This window comes from Amaranthus tricolor, chromosome 2 (genome assembly GCF_026212465.1).
Source record: "Amaranthus tricolor cultivar Red isolate AtriRed21 chromosome 2, ASM2621246v1, whole genome shotgun sequence".
NCBI classification, from domain to species: domain Eukaryota; kingdom Viridiplantae; phylum Streptophyta; class Magnoliopsida; order Caryophyllales; family Amaranthaceae; genus Amaranthus; species Amaranthus tricolor.
This window is the reverse complement of record NC_080048.1, coordinates 1,567,330-1,590,459: the sequence shown is the minus strand read 5'-3', so window position 1 is coordinate 1,590,459 and position 23,130 is coordinate 1,567,330. Positions and strand designations below refer to the sequence as shown.

Below are 23,130 nucleotides of genomic sequence, written 5' to 3'. Positions count from 1 at the left end.
ATCAAAAATATTGAACAATACTTTTTAATGAAAAAAAATAAAATTAGTGGTGGTTAAAGCGCATTGGTCATTTGCTTAGGAAACAAGGTTAATCAATCTCTGCTGGATTCGACTGAAATTTATGCATGATATATCCGTCACCTACAAAAGAACCCAAATTTTTATTACTTCTATTCTAAAATAATTAATAATTAATTATAATTTCAATTTTTGTTTTACATATTTCTTACTATGTAAAGCTGGTATATACAATAATATTTGATAAGAAGGATCAATAAAAATACAACCTAATTAATTTCTATTTTAAGAGTGTCAGAATATTTATGAATGGGAAACCATTTTTTCAAGTTTTTAATTAAAAACTTTTCTTTTTACCTAGCTATGTGACTAGGGTTAAATTCTCCTCCGGGCCCGATAAAAAAAAAGTCTGCAAAATTAATCTATGAAGGGGATTAATTAATGATAAAAAAGGAGAATCAGATTAAATTTAATTACCTCGCATAATATATTATGAACAATCCTGTCGTTGACTTTGGTTGATGTGCAGGTAGAAACACTTAACCCTTCCTCAAAAAGCAGTTGAAGTGCAGTTGAAAGAGAGAAGTTATCATCTGCATAGGCAACATCAATGTCTATACTAAGCCCACCAATACGTGGATTAATCATAACACTTCCAGGACGTGGTGTAGGATTGCTGGATCCTCCCACATGATAGGTAGGATTAGCCCATTCTGGGCTTGCTTTAAGCTCATCTCTTCTATTTGAAAGATCCTTTACATTCTTCTCCAAATCCTTTATGTAATTCACTGCTTGTGCTATGTGATCACTTGCAGATCTCTTCCCCTAAAATAACATTGTATTTAGATATCATTAATCATATATTCCCTCCGTTTCCGTTTCCGTTTGTGTTCTCATATGAACTCTTACGTTATATTATGACAAGTGGAATTTTTTAGATGAGATATTATTTTTCAAAAGTAAAATTAATTAAAAAAATAAAACCAAGACAAAAATTTAATAAAGACTATAATTATTGAAATATTAAAATAAAGTTACCGGAAAAAAATGTGAAGATAAAAACAATATAAAATGTTAAATTAAATTTATTGAAAAACATATGGACACAATTAACATAAAATTAAAGATACTAAAATTAGGATGATAAAAAATATTTATGTCCAACAAATATGATATATAAGAATATTTTTTTTGTGTATAGTACAATAATTGAAACTGCCCAAGATTGCAAATTTAAATTAATATATCAATAAGGAACACATGGAGTATTATAAATATTACAGATTAATTTCTTGCTTTCTATTTCATAGAGTGTATAACATGCTGTAACATACTGGCCATAGGATACAACAATTTAACTTAAAATTTTTGCTTGAGTTAAATCGATGTTTACTTGGATATATAATATCAATTAGAAAGTAAATTGCTAGGGTTTTTTTTCTTATTTAATGTCACCTTGATTGAGTTGAACTTCTCAAAAGAATAATATGTACAAAATTAAATAGTAACTTTTTTAATGCTATATATGGTAATTCCAACATTTTTAAGAAAACCCTTGTAAATTTCTTTTGCGAGGGATTCGGTAAAGTTATGAAAACCCTAATAGGCAAAAACCCTAATTCAATAGATTTTGTGTAGAAACTTCAAGAATATTTCATCATAATTTGTACTACTTAGTTAATGGAAAGTGAAGTTTGAGATATATATACCCTAATATATTCATTAGGAAGCTCAGAGCGGAGAGATGAGTAAAGATTAGACATTTCCTGCCTTCTTTGACGTTCAAGTTCCCTATGAGCCGACTTCTTCTGGTCATCATCATCATTATAGTTACTTGGACCAGAAGCGTCAATAGCATTGTTATAATTAGGATCCAAGGTTGAACTTTGACCTCGACCACGACCACGATCTCGACCTCGTCCTCGCCCTCTTCTTGATCTCCCTAAAATATGAACATTATTAAACATATTCAATTTAATAATAATACTTTATTATATATAATGATATAAACAGAGCAAAAATATACAACAAATTTTAAGGCCTTGCTAAACAAAAGCTAGCAATTAACCCTAGAAGGTTTGTGTAGTCGAGCACCTCACACATGCTCAACAAATGTTAAGGATATAACAAACTTAACCAAAAGCTTAATTAAACTGATTGTTGAGCCTTAATTAACATATATTGTATATACTCTATTACCTCCCTTTACACAAGAGGCCTTTGAGCTGATAGTGTGGATATAGACCACACATGTTTTCCTCATACACAGTTTTAAATATTTACTAGAATTATGACGGGTGATTTAATGATTTGAACCTCTACGAACTCAATTATTAATTAACAAATGCTTATAAATTAATGGTTAAAGCCCTAATATAAGTTATATATATAAGCTCTATCGGTAAGACGGTAACGCCCATTGGATACCTTCTGCTCCACCTAACCCACTATCAACCTGATTATTCTGATTTTCAACCTCATTTTCTTGTTGTTCAACATAATCAGTGGTTTGGAAATACTCATCATTTGAATTTTGGTAAGGAAACATTTTCTTGACTAATTAAGCTTAGAGGAAACTATAGTAAAAAAAATTTGAGAAAATTATGATTTGCTTATAGGAACAAGGAAAAGCTCCATGGATTTATATAGTAAAAATTAGAAGGGAATTTAGCTAGGGTTACACTTAGCGTGCCCTTTATCTCGTACCTTCAGCCACAAGTCTAACAGAAGATGCCTTGTGAGGGCCCCACCACATTTATACTGTATTATGATCATATGTAGCTATAAGCTAGAATCTTTTATGTTCTTCATTTGATGTGAAAATTTTGGGAGTGATTCATGTGATATATAATATATTAAATACGATTAAGGAAAGCTATGAAGCATTATATATAGAACTAATGCTTAAAATATAATTATATGATGATGTTTTTAGACCGTTGATTAACTTTGTTAGATGTATGTTTGTGAATGAGACACGCATAATCATGTCATTCTCTCACAAAGCTTAGAGATTGACTTCTAAAAACTATAGGAGAATGTTAAATAATGTAAGAATTCATGTCCACATGATAGCATGGTAAAGTTTTCTTCATATCTAGCAAAAATAAAAGTATATAAATTACTTTCCTTTCTATCAACCATATTGTTTTCCATTATTCTCACATGTGTTGATGTTGTGTCTTTTTACATGTCTAAAACATCTAATCTCTTTTCACACTTTTTTCTAGAAATGTAGAGTTGGAAACCCTAACTTGTGCCTCAAAGTTCGATTCTTTATACATTCATCCTTGTATTTGCATACATCCACTTAACATTCGCATCTCAGCTGCTTTTGTAGGTAGTAAAAAATGCGTTAGGACACATCAATATCATTTAATTAGAAATCCATGTATTATGAAATATCTTATGTTTGTCAACGATTATATTTTTTTGTAATTGGTTTAAGTTGTTACATTTTCACTTGTTACTATTTTAAGGAAAGAGTTGATTATAGTGTCTCGTATATAAGTGAAATATACTATTAATGAAAAATGCAGCAAGCGGACTAAAACAACAAAATGTTATGTTTGGATATGAATTTTAGAGGAAAGTCAAAGGAAAAAAGAGAAAATTTCCCTCTTATTTGTTTGTGTGGGGAGCAAAAGGAAGATAAATGATGACAAACATTCCATTCCTTTCATTTATCTTTCTGTTTTTAAAATATAGATTTTACTGACGCCTATTTAATATAATAATCTATTCATTTAACATGAATTTTAAGAAAATGGTTGGGATCACTTGAATATATGGGATTATTAAGCTGCAACTGAAATTAATGGGAGTGATATAGCTGACTAAGATTTAAAAATTCTTCCAAAATAGAAATATGACATTGAAAATGACTTACAAAAATAAAAAAATAGAATCATTAGGTAAAATAGAAAAGTACAAACTTAAAAAAATTAATCAATCCAATTCCTATCTTTCATATCACTCATCCAAAATTGATTTTGGAAGAAAAATAGAATGTATCCAACAAAATTCTTTTCCGATCATTTTGAAAAAAAAAAATCATTTGTGTGGAAGTGTTGGTGAAATAGACATTTGTGTATTGCAAAAGAATAGTTATATAAAAACGGCGTAGAAAGTAATTACTACATGTCATATCTAAAACCTAATTCGGCAGCATCTCTTTTAATGATTTGAGTTGAACCCCACTTCTACACATACAAATTGTGGAAACAACTTAGTGTTGTACGAGACTGTTTTACCATGAGATGAGTTTATATGATTAGACTATTTTTATAATTAATCAGTTTAAAATTGTATTGATCACTTTTGACATATCAAACATATAATGATCTCCTTATAAAATCGTCTCATTTAAGAATTTATGTAGTGAAAAAGCTAGTCTTGATAATTGAGACTCCTATTTTTATTAAATTTAGTACTCTTTGTCCCTTTTTATTTGAATTTATTATAGAAATAAACATTTTTTTCTTAACATGTCAAATATCATTATTAGTAGCGAATTCAAGTAAAACGGAGAAGTATTTTAATTTATTTAAAAATTTTGCTATATCTACGAAATACTACTTTATTATGTTTGTTGCAGCAAGCCTAAAATTAAAATTATGAGATTTTTAGGTGCAAATTAATTGTCAATGACGTATAAAGTAACACACTCTAACTTGTTTTTCTCATAGTCAAATTTTCAAATACGAATTTAAAAAAAGAATAATAAAAACATTTTAGAGAATTATGTAAAATATGACACATATATCAATTAAATTGTATTAAAAGGCTAACAAAAACGAAGATAGGTACAATATAAAAGCATAGGAGAAGATGATAGAAAAAGAGGAAAAGCTTGTAAAGCTTGACTACTCGTAGCAAAGTTTACGATCTCTTTCATGGGAAGCAAAGCACTAAATTGCGGCAGCAAATTGAATAGTGCAATCTCATTGTCTTACTGAGATGTGGAGTAGAATCCCAAATTATTATTGCGTTCTACTTTTGGCATATTTTACGTAGCTACGTTCCCCACTTTAAAAGTATTGTAAAATTTATCTTCTAGGTAATTGAACCAAGGCCTTTAAAACAGATCAAGTTAGGTAATATTTATTTTAATTACGGTAATTATCATTAACATATTTATTGTATCACGCTGATTAAAGTTATGATCATAATTCAAAAAGGATAAAAAAGGCAAATTATATCCATAAAAGAGAACGCAACCAAAGAATCCCTTATATTTGACCTTACATTAACTAGTTTATAAGGATTGGCCATACAAGTCTTTTTAAGGTATAGAATAGAATTTTAATCTATACCTAACTTATTTAATGAATAGCTGAGGTTTAATCGACCAATTTACTTATTTCAATTAAAAATCTTAACAGATTTCGTGTATTCCAGGTTAGATTTAGGTCTGTTTAACAAGGAGGGTCAACATTTCTTGGTCTAACTGAAGTACTTGTATAGTTGTATTCACAAAATTGGTAAATGTGCATTTTATTGTAACTCATTCTATAAATATATGATATATATTTCGTCATTTTAGATTGTATTGTAAATTTTTTTTATTTCTAATTTTAACTATAAGTCTATGACCCAACACATCACACATGTAATCATTATTTCTAATATCTATTTTATACTATGTAATATTATCTATAAATACTCACACAATAATATGATTTATAATATTCACCAGATAATTATCAAATCAATCACAAGCTATCTGTATTGATATCCCAAGTTCAAAGATGCTATGCAATTATTTTAATCAGGTGGACACTCATCTTTGTATCAATGTTAAACTAAATACAGTATTAGTGTACATATTAGGTTGCTCTTTTTGTATCATGGATTTTGCTATATTTTCTACATAAATTTATTTTATAGAATTTGTTATATTTCTAATTATAAATGACCTCATCCATATATATATATATATATATATATATATATATATATATATATATATATATATATATATATATTCCTTAAATCTATTTTCTTGAGAGACAGAAATTGTGTACTTGAAGATAACACAATTTAATGTTAAATCAAATAATGAACCTTCAAGATTACAGTTGGAGGATTATCAACATTCCTCTCTCTGACAATCACTTAAGTTTAGATATGGACTCTAGTCAAACAGGCCCACTACATTCTCTGCATCAGATATATAGAAGGACAGGCTATTATGAATCACTCCATTTTGAAGAAATTTAAAGTAAATTTTTCTATTGGTAAGCGTATAAGTGTAAAATTAATAGTAAAGTTTTTTGATGATAAATACTTCTTCATTTTAGTAATTTTGTCTTATTTATTTATTTTATCTCATTGATTATTCAGATCAGTTGATTTATTTTGTTCTATTTCCTTTTATGATATGTCGTATTTAAAATTTTAGCAAGGGTAAAATAGTTGTTACTTTTGCAAATAAAAATCTGCCAAAATTTCGTCCATTAGTTGATACCCCTAGGACTCCGAACCTTGGATCCGCCACTGATAGTATGTGAACTATTTTTGACACAAGCGCTTATTGGAAAAAAGTTATTGGGAGAGAATGGGATGTAGAACTAGGAATTTGGAGGGATATAGGAGTAGTATTTTTGAATTTATTAGAGTGTTTGGAAATGAATAATAGTTGATTGAAGTGATTGATTTGATAAGCTGATTTTATTCAGCTATTGACTAATTGATTTTGAACACGTTGGACGAAGTAGCTTATTATAACTTAGTTGGTTCACAACAACAAATTGTTTCAAGAACCTATTTTACCAAATAATAGCATTAAGTGGTTTGACTACTCAACTATATATTAGTATTTAAAAGCTTAAAACGTCTGATAAACTAATTTGCCAAACACTCACTTTGAATTTTGACCATTTGACGCACTTTTCTCTAGCCAAAACTTACCCCTTCTGACCTAACATTTTAAAACAGTTTTATTAGGTTTTAATTTGTAATTTAGTTTTAATATATAAATTAAAACATAATTAAACCGGATCTTGTTTGATTCGCTTTAATGCATAAATTTTTAATATCAAATTTATGTACAATTAAAGATATTAATTAACGATAAAATAAGTGCATTTGATAGTTTATAAAAAATAAAATGTAACAAAATTTTGGGATAGAAATTATAATACCTACCATTACCAAGCATCTTTATAAACAAACTTCCTCCGTTCTAAAATACTCGCATCTGATTGTGACATTTTATATAGAAAAATGTTATAATACTTATTGGTAAACTTAAAAGTCATCATAAACAATCAACTTTTCCAACTCATCATGTAAATCAATTTAAAAAGTCATCAATCAACATCGACCAATTAGTTGCTAATACTATGACATAAATATTACTCCCTCCAATTCAATTTAGTTAACCTATTTAGTTTGGGCACTAATATTAAGAAAATAAGGGGACCACCTAAAGTAGTAAACTCATGTGTAATATTGGGTGTTTTTAATATTAAAAATTGGAAGGGACCACCTAAAATGGTAGACCCATGTGCAATATTAGGTATTTTAATATTAAGAAAATGAGGTGGCCACATATAAAGGTAGATCTTAAAATAGAAAAGGGATAAGTAAGAAGAATTGGAGGGAGTAATAAGGTCCATCAATCATCATTATGCACCAAAATTTTCCCAATGATCTTTGTAGACAAACTTCTAAAATCTGCTTCATTACCATTTGTTCAAAAACATATGAACTGAATTCCTACTAACCTAAAGAACAAATAAAATTTCATACATTCATACAATTATACTTTCTTGTATATTTACGGGTGTAACATAAATCACTAGTTAGTTAATTCGCATTTTGAATTAGCAAATTCGTTCGAAATGACTTAAAAATAGTTCAAAATCAACTATAATTTGTTTTGAGATCTGCAAATCATGCGAGACTTATACGTACATACATCCTATCTTCTTCTGCAACTTCAATTACGGTGAAAAGCTTATTGTTAAACTAGCTAGGGTAAAAAAGTGTATATGACCTATTTTGAAAGCAAAACAAGAATTTAACCTGGAACTCAATTAATGAATACATAAACCCGGCCCTAACAAGCTATATACATGAATTGTTTTGAATTTAATCAGCAAAAAAGGTCACGCAATCTTTGTTGAAGTCGATTAACATCCACTTGTGTTGTGATTAAAACCTGCAATGATATGTTTCCATTAGAATAAGTGTATTAATTGTAGTCAAAAATACATATTCAGCGTTAGGAATGAAGAGTATATGTTTTCATTCTTATTTCTACACCAAAAAGCTCTTATGTGATTATGATCTGATCGATTTTAATCTGTAGAATTATAAAGTCTTGTAATTAAAATTTCATCATCATGATCATACCTGCGTATCCGGTTTAATTAAATTGACATACTTGTTAGAGTATATATAACATATTCTGATGTCTCAACCATCAGCTTAGCTTTTGGTTGAGTTGTTTACTTAACATATACTCTTCCTAAATTTGAATTTGACATAGGAGGGCACTATATATAATATGTATATGTGTTATGAGCTAGTACATGCATGGAACCTAAAACACCCATAATTGTTCTTTAGAAAAGTTCATCTTGTTCTTGTGTTTTGATTTTCATTCAACAACCAACCAGAGAGAATTGTACAATTTCCTTATATTTTCTTTCTTCACCATCATCATCATCCTACCCAATGTATCCTGCTCATAGATTAACTATGGACAGGGTCTGGGGAAGGAAGGACGGCGCCAACTCATACCCATAAAGAAGAGCGCGGCCAAAGGAGTCCTCCGATTCGAGAAAGATAAGGAGACGTGGTTACATGGGAAAGATAAATTAAATGCATATAAATAAAATAAATAAGTAGAACCAACTACAAAATAAAGGAAAACAAAAACTAATAAAAAGAAACGAGAGAAGTAAGATGGCAAGAAAGCCAAAAGGTAATCTAAGAGGACATCAATAGTCTAAAACATGGATATGGCGCCTCCAACTATCTCTATCCCTAGTCAGGTCCTCAGAGAGGTGTAAGTCATGTAAGTCAATTTTTATTTGCTCATCCTAAGTTCTCCTGGGTCTTCCTCAACTTCTCTTACCCTCTACTATAATGGTTTCTACTCTCCTCACAGGGCCGGCGAAAGTCTTTCTCTGCATATATCCAAACCACCTCAATCTATTTTCGCACATTTTTCTAAAAATAGGGGCTACCCCTAATTTGTCCTTAAACTCTTGATTATTAATTCAATCTATCAATATTTGCCTACACATCCACCATTTTCTTTTTGAATAAACAATTTAATTCCTTATACCACCCCTTCAGCGTACCCATTTATTGAGATATGTAACTTTTCTCTAGATCCAGCGAGCAACCATTATATTTTCATTTATCATATTCATGAGTACTATGCTTACATATTAGTACTAGAATCAATCACTAAATTTTAGATTTCAGATCTATATATTACACAATTTAAAATTAATAGGATTAATGTTCAAATCACTTGGGTCATGGTCTAAGCAAGTGCTTGCAATTCTCCCCAGGAACAACAACCTAACCAAAAACCTCTATAATTGGATAACATCTCAAAATAAGTAATATACTATTATGAACCCTAAGCTATATATATCCAAGCTCTACTCATCTATAGTACATCATGCATGCGTTAAAGCGTCTACTGTTGCCCTAATATGAGTTGTTTCACATCAGAGAAGGAGAAAATATTAGAGTATATACATATCCTTGAAACGGCCTCAACCATAAGCTTAAGATTTTGGTTGAGTTAGTTCATTAAGGTCACGGATTTACATCTTAACCACCCCTTAAAATCAAGTAAAATATTTGGAGCAAGATATAAGGAGGGCTTGTGCTACACTCAACCATTAGCTTAAATTTTTGATTGAGTTGTTTTTTTACATAGTATCAAAAGCCACCGTGACCGGTCACAGGTTCGAAACTTAATCACCCCTCATTCAAATTTTAATATTCAGCATCAGGTATGAGGATGACCTATGTTGCATCAGGTAGTAGTATAGAACATATCCTTAAGACTTAACCATCAGCATAATTGAGCATTTACCTGACATTGTAAGCTATGAACAAGCCTCTCATTAAATTTGGTTGAAGTAAAACTAACAACATCAAGACCTTCATCAAAAACTATTTGTAGGGCATTTGAGAGCAAAAATTCTTCATCATCTAAGCGAACAATAATCTCTATTTCGAAACCAACTACAGATTGTCTGATTACCACACAGCTTTCTGTAAACCCAGTATTGCTTGATTCACCTATTTCTTGAGTAGAGTTACATGATTCTACTGATTGTTTAAGCTCATTTTTCTTCACTTCAAGCTCCATCACATTTTTCTTTAAGTGTTGGATGTAATTTATAGCTTCTCCTACATGATCACTTATTGATCTTTTTCCCTGAAAATTCATAAGTTCCAATTTTTTTATAACATATTTTCGAGGTTACAATTATGGGTCATGTCAAAGAATCAATACAACGAACTCATCCATCAGTTTAAGCTAATGGTTGTAATTCCAAGTTATATTATATGCTCAATCTATCAATTAGTAATTCAAGATAAGTTATGAATCTTAACATGAACCTTAGAATTAGTAAGAAATTTATTTAAAATTTGTATCAATATTCATATTTTGCTATATAATATAAACCATCAAAAGCATATCAATCAAAAGCATTAATTCCAAAATCCAAGATTATAATGCATAACTGACCCATTAATATATGATGAGTTTTATGAAAGGGGACATCAAAAAAGGATCAATTAGTGTACTACTCTAGTTATTATAGTCTTACTTTATTAACGTTTTAGTGGGTGGAAATTTAGGTTCGAATCTGCATAAATCATGACATGCATAAATCATATTAATATTGAATTTTATAATATATATAACACAATAAAATGACAATCGACCTGATTTTGTGCACTATATATAGATAGTAACAATGACATAAACCGTACCAAGTGCAAGAAACCCTAGCTAGATGGAAAAACTTACTATTAATTCTCAAAATAAAAAATACCCATCAAAATTAAACATCCCAAAAACAAAATTCCCAATCTTTTTCATTATTTAAGCCTTTAATTATATTATACTCCATTCAAATGTAAATTATAATATAAAAAACAAAAAGGGAACTCTTAATATATTTTCCTCCCTTTTTTTTCCATGGCATTAATTAAAACCCTAGACATACCTGAACTAATTCAGCAGGAAGGGAATCACGAAGCGAATTAAAAAGATTGGACATTTCTTGTCTCCTTTGACGTTCATTTTCTCTATGTAAAATTCTCCTCTCAATTTCATCATTATTAGCACCCGCTAATGATGATGATCTATGTCCCCGGCCTCGGCCTCGGCCTCGTCCTCTTCCTGAATTATTATTAGTAATATTTGTACTATTATTTAACTCAATAGAAACATTATTATTTTCAAGCATAATCCGATCTTCCAAATTATTTTGTTCACTTTGTTCCCCATCATCACTAATTTTGAAGGACAACTCACAGCTTCGTTGGAAAGGGAACATTCTTATCTGCCAATTTGATTTTGTAATTAAAAAGAGATTAAGATTAACAATTTTATTTTATTTTTTTATCACTTTATTATGAAGAAATTGGGGAAAAAAGGAAGAAAATTTATGCTTTGGTTTTGGGAGATTTATGAAATCTTTCAAAGGGGTTTTTTTTTATTAATTAATACGATTATAAAGATTAGAATAAAGTAGGGTTTTTATACTATGCATCACACCTACACTAGCTATTTATTTTTGCTTTTTTTGAGTGGTTGATTTCTTGTTTTAAGGGTATCACTCCTTGATTTGATGGAATCTCAATCTTTGTGGGACTACCCTACAGTTGTCCTACATGCTTATCACGTACTAGAATTTTTTTGTCCGTTTGATGATATGGTGATGATGATGTATGTGATCAAGGAAAGATTTTGAAGTTGATAATGATCATGAAAGAATCTACAGTATCTAATTATTTATGTTAATATTTTTCTCAAATACTTGATACATTGCAGTTATGGACACTACTAGTCATCTATATAGTAGCTAATGTATAATAAAGATTTAATTAACTGGTATTTGATTTGAATTGTCTAATCACATGTTTTTATAACATTAATTTTAATAATTTTTCGTTATATATAATTTAATATATAAATAATTATATATAGCAAATATGATAAAACTTAGAAATTATAAAATATAGTATTGGATGCATGGAGACTCATCAACTATGAAATCTTATCATCAAGGAGACCTTGTTAAGGACAGAAGGTTCCTAGATTTATTTAATTAACAAAATGATTAGTGGATACAAAAGTTGTTAATACAGATCTAATATAGTAATATACTCAAATTTTAAAAGTATAGTTTATTTCTCTAATATGACTATTCATGTACTAATTGTGGAAATATAATTAGATTTTGGATGTTGCATGTACAAATTATACTACATATCTGATTTTGAGTATAAGATCGGATTTTTTTTACAATATACTTATCTTATAGAGAGAGTATATAACATAATTTGAAAAAAAAAAATCTTCAATTTAAATTTCTCAATATGGTTCCTTTAATTGATACAATTATATATTACCTACTTGAAGATCTTTATTATAGATTCCTTATATATTGATATTTATATACATCTTCAATTATTTCCTGATTCAAGGCATTGATCATGTCATCGTTGAATGATTTTATAAAAAATTATTTTGAATTATAAAAGAAGGATGAAATTTTGTTAAAATGTTGCTTAGGTTTAACTTAAAATGTTCAAATTATTGGTCAGGCGGGTTTTATATAGAGTAATTTTTGGTTGGGTAATTTTCAGTTAATGTCAACTTTTTAAATCAGATTATTTAGGATAGGAGTATTTTCGACTCCGTTGGATTTAGGTTGATCGGACGTGTTATGCTTAAAAAAGTATTTGTGCATCTTAAAAGCATTTTAAAATATAATCATAATAGTCAAATTCTGCTTACTTTATTCAATTTTTTCAAAATCTTTAAGTTGGAACAATTTATATTACAAGTTAAAATTTTCGAGTTATAATGTCAAATCAATAATATACTACAAAATTTACAAATCTGGTTTAACTATTATTGATAATTGTTGGAAATATTTCACATGTGAGACAAGATCCCACATCAATAAAATAGTGGGTTGTTGACTTGCATATATAGTGGGTGAGCTAATCTTCCTACTACCATATGATTTTGGGAAATAATAAACCTCATCAAGTGTATGTGCAAGTTAACGCTCTTGACTCGTGGATTTGTAGGCTCAAGCCCACGGGTCTCCCGTGTCCACACGAGTGGGCCACGGTGAAAATTATGTGACGAATTATTACAGCCTAATATGGTATCAGAGCCGAAGGTGGTTCCTGGTATGATGTGGCTCACATGTGTGAGGGGGAATGTTGGAAATACTTCACATGTGAGACAAGATCCCACATCAATAAAATAGTGGGTTGTTGACTTGCATATATAATGGGTGAACTAATCTTCATACTATCATATGGTTTTGGGAAATAATGAACATCACCAAGTGTATGTGCAAGTTAACGCTCTTGACTCGTGAATTTGTAGGCTCAAGCCCACGGGTCTCCCGTGTCCACACGAGTGGGCCACGGAGAAAATTATGTGACGAATTGTCACGGCCTAATAGAGAATATCATGGTATATCATTTTAATCTCAACTTATCAATCAAGATAACTCTATTAATATGATGATTATCTTGGAAATATAATTATTCTAAATTGTAACTATTTATAGATAATATTATATGTGATCTTTATTTTTAGTAATTAATATTATTCTATGTAATATTTTAAATATTTCTTTTCTAGTATAAATACAATGTAATGTTATGATTAATAACAATCATTTTAAACACTTTTCTAAACTCTCATAAACTCTCTATATGGCATCGGAGCCGAAGGTGGTTCCTGGTATGATGTGGCTCACATGTGAGGGGGAATGTTGGAAATACTTCACATGTGAGACAAGATCCCACATCAATAAAATAGTGGGTTGTTGACTTGCATGTATAGTGGGTGAGCTAATCTTCCTACCACCATATGGTTTTGGGAAATAATGAACCTCACCAAGTGTATGTGCAAGTTAACGCTCTTGACTCGTGGATTTGTAGGCTCAAGCCCACGGGTCTCCCGTGTCCACACGAATGGGCCACGGCGAAAATTATGTGACGAATTGAATTATACACGTCTAAAAATTATAAAAGGTTAATATTATGAAAGTATGCGATTAGACGATTCAAACAAGATCTCACTTGACTATATTTTTCTTACACAATAGCTGCAATATATAAAATAAGCTTGAACAATGAATAGTGTCAATTATAGAAATGTAGCGGGTATTTTAGAACGGAGAAAGTGTATATATATATATTCAATCTGTTTCTTTTTGTATGTACATTTTACTTTTTGCAAGCATTTAAAAATAAATTTTGATTCTCAATATCTCTAAATAAGCATCAAAAAAATTATAGAATTATATATTAAAAAATTTTACATCAAGACAAGTCTAATAAGATCTCACATGAATATATTTTATCTTTAATATATATTTCAAATATTTAATTTTAATTTTTCTCTATTTAAGTGAAAAACTTAAAATCAACAAATAAAAGAAAATCAACGGTATGTATATATACCAAAAACAACATAATTGGAAACATCATGCTCAAAACCCTTCAAGACTACTTTAGGGTACCCTCTAAAAAGAGCGTAGTGGCTATTTGTTCATGGTAAACCACTTGTATCAAATCCTTGAATAGAAGTAGTAGAATAAGTGGAAGACATGATTGAAATTAAGTAAAAGATAGGATTTAATTGGTCGCATAAATAATTCATCAAGAACGCCTACTATGATGACTTATGACCAATAGTGTTTAAGTATTGGCAATTGGCTCCTTAATGTTACTTATTTAAATTGACTTATTTGATTAGTCGATAGTTTTGTTTTTTTTGTTGGTTGTTTAGTTAAATGAATTGTTTAACTATATGAATCATCTTTTTATTAGGTTGTTAATACATGTATTTAGTATGATATAGTAAGTTTTTGGTCGAGTCGGCTCGTACTTGTTTTTGGGCACCTTCTCAAAAAGCCTCATGATAGTTTGAAGTTGGATTACTTATATTTTTGTGTATACTTTTTTATTTTTTCGATATAAGACTTGGGATGTACACTTAACAATCCCTTCCTCAGGCCAAGGACCACATCACAATAAAATTATGTGCCTCCTTGCACTGCCACTTTACCGCAGAATCTGCGTTCTTGACCATCATGTAAAAAAGACTCTCGATACGAAATTGTGACGCCAAGCTGAGAACCCATGCACACATATGGTCTAGCAATCCAACATGCTACCAATTATGTTGCTCCATACTTGCTTTCTTGATCAAACCTTCCACTCTTGATACTAATTGTTGAGCCTAATAGCTGTAATTTCGTAAATAATCTATATTACTATGATATCGTACACGGCCGAGCCCAGTGAAATTTGTCTTCGTTAGGCACAAATGTTTAGTCCGCAGTACTAGGTAATTCTTCAATAAGTTTGCAAGTTGGAATTAGAATAATCAAAATTAATCTTTTTTTTTGAGTAAATCAAAATTTAATACACTCCATGACACGTACGGATAATGACTCTTTGATGTCCAATTCGTATTTTATTGATGAATAATGAGGGAAGAAGTTAGAAAATAAGAATTAAAAAGTCTGAGAAAATATAAAATAATATTAATAAGTATAACAATATATATTATTAAAAATTGATCAAACTAATAAATTGAACAAAAAAATAGACTATGAAAATAGGTGGCCGAGCCATGCAAATTTACCATTATGGACGGTTCTAGGCATATTTAGAGCGTTCGACTGCTTAGACCTCTAAAAGTTAGGAGCCTCAAATCAGTTTTAAAACGCATTTTTTTGTATAATTAAATTTTACAGTTTATAATTAATTTTTTGCATTGATTATGAAATAAATTGTATCTTTTACTTGCTGTTTATAAGCGAATATTAATTCAAGTATAAACTATTTCATTTAAAAATATTTTTATACATTTGTTGTTAATTATTTTTATATTTAAGATAATTTTCTTTAATTATTAGTTATATATAAAAACCCCAAAAATCCAACTTCAAAATAATTTACAAAAAATAAAAGCCTCATAATCTTTATATATTCCGCCCTTGTTGCCCCCAATCAATAATATCCAGGATGGCCTATTGGCCTTTCTTTACTTTAATGAACAGAATTGTTGACCACTATCTGGACAGATTTATGTGGCTTTAGGTATGGTCAAAACCCACAACAATAATGTTGCTTACCCAAATTATATTATATATTAGCCATTCTTTTGATCTGTTCATACTATGGGGCCTTATACATCTATATCATTTAGTGCTATATATGATAGAGTATAAGATATAGTTTCTTATATTTGGCGTTAAATATTTTATTTGGAATTAGAGATAAGTAAAATATAATTTTTTGTCATTTTAGCTTTTGATCAATATTATATAAATTAACTAAAAATTTAAACTTGTAATTGTAAACGTATTCGACTTTTTTGAGATTAGATTACTTATTTATTGATTTGATTAATATTAATTGGGTTAGACTTATTGTTAATGCTAGCATATAATCAGGAAAATACAAGGTAAACACATTCAAAGCAAATGATATATTATCTCAAACCATATGGCAATTGGAGAAGTGGCTCCAATAACTTATAAAAGGTGCACAAATGTGGGGAAACAATCCATCACCCCTCACTTGCAAATCGCTTTCAAATTCACATGTGGGAGTTATTAATTATGGTAGAAATTAAACGTCATTCGTTCTCAAACCTAGTATTCAATTTTTTTAATTGAATCTGGCTTTGATACCTTGGTAAATTGGGTTGAACTTAATTTCAATTTCCAACATATAATCGAGGAAATACATACTCCAATCGATCACTTTTCTCTAGTCCTCCCTGTGAAGAGAGTACGGGTATGGATTGTCCGTCACCCAACTCCATGCTTCCAAGCAGGACATTGGGTATGATGATGATGATGATGACGCACTGTCGACAAACTTGGTGACAACCTTTTCACATAAATGTTTGTCGCCAAATTTGTAGGTATCATCCCAAAACTATATGACAAAGAACTCCAATAATAGCTTGTAAAGTGTGTATACCATCTTTAATTCATCGATGTAAGATAAATCATTTCAACAATTATTCTCCTTGAATTTATCAAATACCTAAAGACTCTCACATAGGAGTATTAAATTAGAGCTTAGAATTAACATAATAATATTTTAGGTTAATGGGGTTTTAGATTAAGAAAAAATTGTTCAGATAATTCGTTCTTCTATTAATTTTTTTATTATAATTTTAATTTTTAATTAAGCATAAAAAAATGATTTATGACTTCAAGTACAAGATATAAAAAAAAATTGGTCTAATCATTATCAATTCGCTAATAAATTTAGTGAGCTGAGTTTAGTTTAAACCTAACAAGTTTCAGACAACAAGTCTTCATAATCCTATCTTTATTGAAATTAGTTGAAAAGTCAATTAATTATATTCTTAATCCAATAACTTTTTGTAAAATTTGTTCACCTATTATTATATTGATGCCTGAGGCTGAAACTTACATGTTCCCTTACGTCATTCTTTTTATTACATGTGTATGTTTTCTGATGGGTTGAAACTGGTGCACCTAAAAATTCAACTCAATTAATCCATGATCATAAATTTATCTAAACAAAAACCATGATCATAAATCACTAAGGATTCTCTTTATCATAATTGAAATGCTTAAACGGATGATTGTGATCCCATGATAATTAATATTTACATAAGAAAAATTAATTTTAATAATCTAATCTTTCACTTACTTGCTATGAATAATTCTATTTTTTAATAACTTTTTAATAATCCGATATTTGTCCTTAGTTTGTTATCACCATAATATTTTATTTTATAATAATGTAACATTTGCACTTAGTTTGCTATCAACATATCTTATTAGTATGCTGACAGACAACAAACTAAGGGCAAATATATATTCGTTTATTAAAAAATAATTTAAAGTTGGAATTGTACATAGCGAATAGGTAAAAAGGTTGGATTATTAATGTCAAATTTTCCTATTTATATGTAACATTATATTTTATCAAATATTTTATAAGAGAATTTTTTGAGTTAGAAGTGTAAAAGCAATTAAAACATACATTTTTATATAACTAACGATAGATATATTACTATATATGAGATTCAAATACATGACATTTACCATGTTGGCTTCAAACGTTAAATATAAACCTTTGACTCAAATGATTTTTGGTCCAATTTCATAAATTTTTGGTAAAATTTCATTAAGTTTTAGTAAAAAAAAAAAAGAATAAATTGTTATTAATTTAACTATATTATAATTATTTTATAAATAAATTGTGAGAAGAAAAAAATTTATTTTTGAAAATGAAGAAGAAGAAAGTAACATGTTAGGTTTTATATTTATGCTTCATGTTTGCATTCAATTTATATTAGGTGTGTTTGGCAAAAATAGTTTTAGTTAACTAAAAGACTTTTCGTCTAGCTAATAATATGACTTTTAAGACAAATTTAATAGGCTATAATGAGTAGCTTTTTCATTGACTTTTTAACTCACTTTTTATCTAATAAACACCATAAATAACAACTTATTTTAATTTTATCAAACATTTCTATAACATTTAACTTAAAGAGCTGACTTAACATCTAGTAAATTAGTCAAATCTTAATATATCAATCAAATTAACCAATAATTCCATCCAATAAACTATAGCCATCAGAGAAAAAATTTGTTCTATTATAACAGCATTTTCTTTTCTTTATCTTTTATGTAAAAGTAGATGATAAAAAGAAAAGCAATAAATACTTCCTTCGTTCCGTATTAATTGCTACATTAGATTAAATGACACTATTTAAATATCACTTTTAATTTATGATTAATTTTTAATCTATAATTTAAAACATAGTCAAGTGAGATCTTGTTTAATTCGTCTCATTGCAAAAATTATTAATATCAAATTTTTATAATTTTTTATTATACATAATCAAAGATATTAAGTATTAAATTAGAGCATTAGACCGCTTTACATGATAGTCATTCCTTGTCATGTTTCAAAGAAAGTAACTTGACATATACTGATGTACCCCCTAAATTGGTCATATAATCTATGCATTGTATTGTTATAATTGAGGAAAAAACCAAAAGAAATGATTATTATATGGAGTACTTTTTCTTTCATTTAAAATTACTATTAATAATGACATGTTTTATAATAAAAAATATCATTGTCAATAAAAATATCAGAAGTACAGTCACATGAAGTATTATCCAAGCTGAAATATGATCAATTGATCATATCGCCATACCATGAGGAGACACAGAAATCAACAATAATTCATCGCTAGTGTTAGCCTTTAATTGGTTGAACAATATTGCGTTTATTCCACTCAATTTGAATTAGTTTTCAGTTGATTGTCTTGCAATTTTGAGTTATTTTTTTATTTGAAAATTAACCTATATTTTTTTAATCTCATTTACATATTTAAACTATAATTTTTTAATATTATCGATATAATTTATTTTCTTTTTTCATTCAATATCACATATACTACACTAAATGATAAAAAATCACAAATTTTCATACATTACCATAAAAATCATTGCCTTTCTCTTTGATAAGCAGAAGAGAGTAAATAATACTCCATTATATTCCCTTTAAATGTCTTATTAGTTTTTCAACACTATTTATCAATCTCTTTTATTATGTGCTTTCTTTTTAATCTAAAAGTTTAAATATAATCAAGTAAAATCTCGTTTAATTCGTTATATTGTAAATTTTGTTAATATTAACTTTTTATAATTTTTACTTAAGCGCAATTAGAGACATTTAAGATAAAATAGTGCATCGACAAACATGCAAAATCAAATAAGACATTTAAAGCAAATATGGTGGAGTGAAAAATAATATTTAATAAAAAATATAGGGCCATATTTTCCAATTACAACTCTTATTAGGAGTATATTATTTTCCTTTAACATTATCTTAATGCCTGCAAAAAAATCTGATCTACCAATTATATATAAAAAGATAGCTCATAAAGTGAAAGAAATAAATTTCTTATCCATATTCATACATCATGATTCATGCCAAAACTGATGAATCGTCATATCCTACACAGCTCGAGAGAATCCAAACATAAGAAAAATGCATTCAGACTACAGTGAATGATTGAGATTCAGACAAAGTCCTGCACAAACATAATTAAATAATCAATAATTCTATTCTTAATTAAAATTTAAGAATATACTCCTATACGCCTTTAATTTAGCAAGTGTATTTTAAGAAAATAAATAAATAAGAAAATAATAAATATTGATAATACATATAAAGAAATTAATTAGTATGTATAAACTGAAAAGAGAATTATATTAAATGGATGAAATAAAAATATAGTAGATTATTTAAAAATAGAAACAACGCAAAATGAGGGAGACATTCCAAAATGAAAAACAATACTAAATTATTAAATACTCCCTTCTATTCACCTTAAGAGTGTCATTTGACTTTTCACGGATTTTAAGAAGAGTCAAAAGTGGGACCCTAAGGGTAGGAAAGAGAATGGTATTATGGGTTTTTAATGTAAGGGAGGAAAATTAGTATGAATGATGAAGGGTATAATTGAAAATAGGATAAAATTACTAAGGGCATAAAAGTCAAAAACCCATACCAAAAATAGAAATAAGACAATTAAGGTGATTTGACCATAAAAGGAAATGGGACACATAAGTTGGATAAGAGGTAGTAATTATACTCCCTCCTATTCTTCCCTTAGTCCCATTTTTTTTCAGTATTCACTTACCACTTTTAATTTGTCTTTTATTCTTAATTTATAAGTTAAAACATAGTCATGTGGGATCTTGTTTAATTCGTCGTCTCAATGCAAATATTATTAATATGTAATTGTAATAATTTTTAATTATGAACAATTAGAGATGCTAAGGGTTAAAATGTTGTCTCATCAAGTGTGAAAAACCAAATAGAACTAATGGGTTGAATAGGAGGTAGTATGTATCTTAATTACTCATCAATTATAACGGTTCGTTTCATAGGTGGTATTAGCAATTGTAATGGGAATGAAAATTAGTGTAATTTTGGTTGAAAAGTTTCTTGGCTATATTGATGATCATGCTTCTCCAACTTCAATCATCTCATTTTTTTCATAAAATTCATTTTAATGCATACCATTGAGAATTATAATATTAGGTGGTAATAGAAATTTGTAAACAATTTTTTATTTGTGATTACAGTTTCATCACCATGGGAATGACATAGAACTTTTGATGAAATTTTACACTATAAATTATTTCCATTACCATCATTTAACACCACTAACCAAACAGACTGTTAAATACATTTATGAATACCTAAAAATTAATATTTTATGAAAATAAAGGGAGTACTCCTATTTTTAGCATAAAAATAGCCTTCGTGGATATATTTAGCCTGGTTCTTAGTTAAATTAACCAAATAATTACTCGATCAACTGATTCTAACTAAAAGTAGAACACAAGAAAACAAAAAATCAATTATTCACAACTTGCTTCTTCATAATTGAAAGAGAATGACTCGGACCCAACAATGGTAGAACTATAAGTACAAGATGAGTGAAAAACAGAGAATAAACAAGAGAAAATCAAACAAGCAACAACAGTGTGTATTAGCATCCCTCACATTACTTGTAGTAATGTTCTAAGCCTCTTAAATATAACTTAGCACATATTAGAAGCCCTAGCACCAATCCCGTGAAGCCTAAGGAAATCCTGCAACAAAACAGAATACGCGCCAGTTTTGCGGCCTGATGCTCGCTCGACCTGTAGAGCGCCAAACCAGAAGCTACAGACCTTTCTATTCAACTTCAGCTGAACCGCTAGACCAGTCGAGCGGCCTTCATCCGAGCTCATCACCGCTAGACCAGACCTTTGCAACACCAACCCTTGTTCTTCGCTGCATCCTCATCACGGCACCTCGAAGACCATCCACTCCCAAATCTCCCTCCATCAACATGTGACACCACTCTTCGTGTCCCAATCAACACATCAACATATGATTTGGGTCTTAGCTCCAACTCAAGACCAAACCCATCATCAACCTTCTTTGTGCACCACCTATCATTATGGCAACCATCATCACTCCTTGGTGACTTGAGTCTTGCACCTCTCTCAATATGGTGTAAGTTTTCACTCTTTAGCAACACATGGCCATTGTTGCCCATCACACCTTTCAAGTGCACCAAGCACCCTTTTGCCACCTTCAAGACGCCATCACTTTGAGTCTTCATGGTGTACCTAATCTTCTCTAATCTTCTCAATGAGATTAGATTCCTTATCATCTTAGGAATGTATCTCACACCCCTAAGCTTCCTCATAATGTCATTGTGCATTCTCAAATGCACCTCACCAATGGCCTCAATCACAACTTCCTCACCACTAGGCAAGGTTACTTTGTCATGCTCACAAGCTATCACCCTTATAAACAACCCCTTATCTCTACAAATATGATATGGGTGTACGGAGTCAAACACCCAATCACCATCATCATCACACTTGGCCAACAATACATGACCATCCTCAACATTACTATTGGTCTTCTTCACAAGACCCTCATCAATAATTGGGAGCTTTCACCAAAGTTGTTGCCTCTCTCAATTTCTCAAATGGAACTTCCCTCTTATTCCCTTTGTGCTTCTCTTGATCACCAACCTCCATTGTTGGCTTCTTCATCTCCCTCAAAAGCTTCAAGCTTCTAAGGTCCTTCTTCAACTTGTTGCAAGTGTATTGAATATGGCCTCTCTTGTGGCGATGGAAGTACACTCTATCACCATACTCAACCCTTGTCTTCTTCATTTCGATTTTCCTCTCCTTTGATGGATTTCTCTCAATGACCTTTATATCTTCCATAGATAGAGTATCATCAACCTTCATACCGACCCCATGGATGGTACTT

General features: G+C 29.5%; 3 protein-coding genes across 4 annotated transcripts in view; all 3 read right to left on the bottom strand.

The window, feature by feature from the left end:
• Positions 1-75: 75 nt before the first annotated feature.
• Positions 76-1,985, bottom strand: LOC130804665 (transcription factor bHLH120-like). The gene is made up of 3 exons (XM_057669193.1): positions 1,728-1,985; positions 496-843; positions 76-141 (listed from the first exon to the last, which is right to left on the bottom strand). The coding sequence occupies exons 1-3, from the start codon at positions 1,983-1,985 to the stop codon at positions 76-78; spliced, it is 672 nt and encodes a 223-aa protein (XP_057525176.1).
• A 5,892-nt stretch (positions 1,986-7,877) lies between these two features.
• LOC130807016 (transcription factor bHLH118-like) lies at positions 7,878-11,720 on the bottom strand. Its single transcript, XM_057672299.1, has 3 exons — positions 11,235-11,720; positions 10,088-10,435; positions 7,878-8,185 (listed from the first exon to the last, which is right to left on the bottom strand). Exons 1-3 carry the CDS (start codon positions 11,565-11,567, stop codon positions 8,120-8,122), a joined length of 747 nt encoding a protein of 248 aa, XP_057528282.1. The 5' UTR covers positions 11,568-11,720; the 3' UTR covers positions 7,878-8,119.
• Positions 11,721-20,076: 8,356 nt separating this feature from the next.
• Positions 20,077-23,130, bottom strand: part of LOC130807015 (transcription factor bHLH120-like) — a 10,668-nt gene continuing 7,614 nt past the window's right edge. The window contains exon 4 of one of the 2 annotated variants that reach the window (XM_057672298.1): positions 20,077-20,374. The gene's annotated coding sequence lies outside the window, so the exon portion shown is untranslated. Of the gene's footprint in view, positions 20,375-21,709 lie in introns of those variants that run through there. The other variant, XM_057672297.1, reaches the window with a different exon arrangement.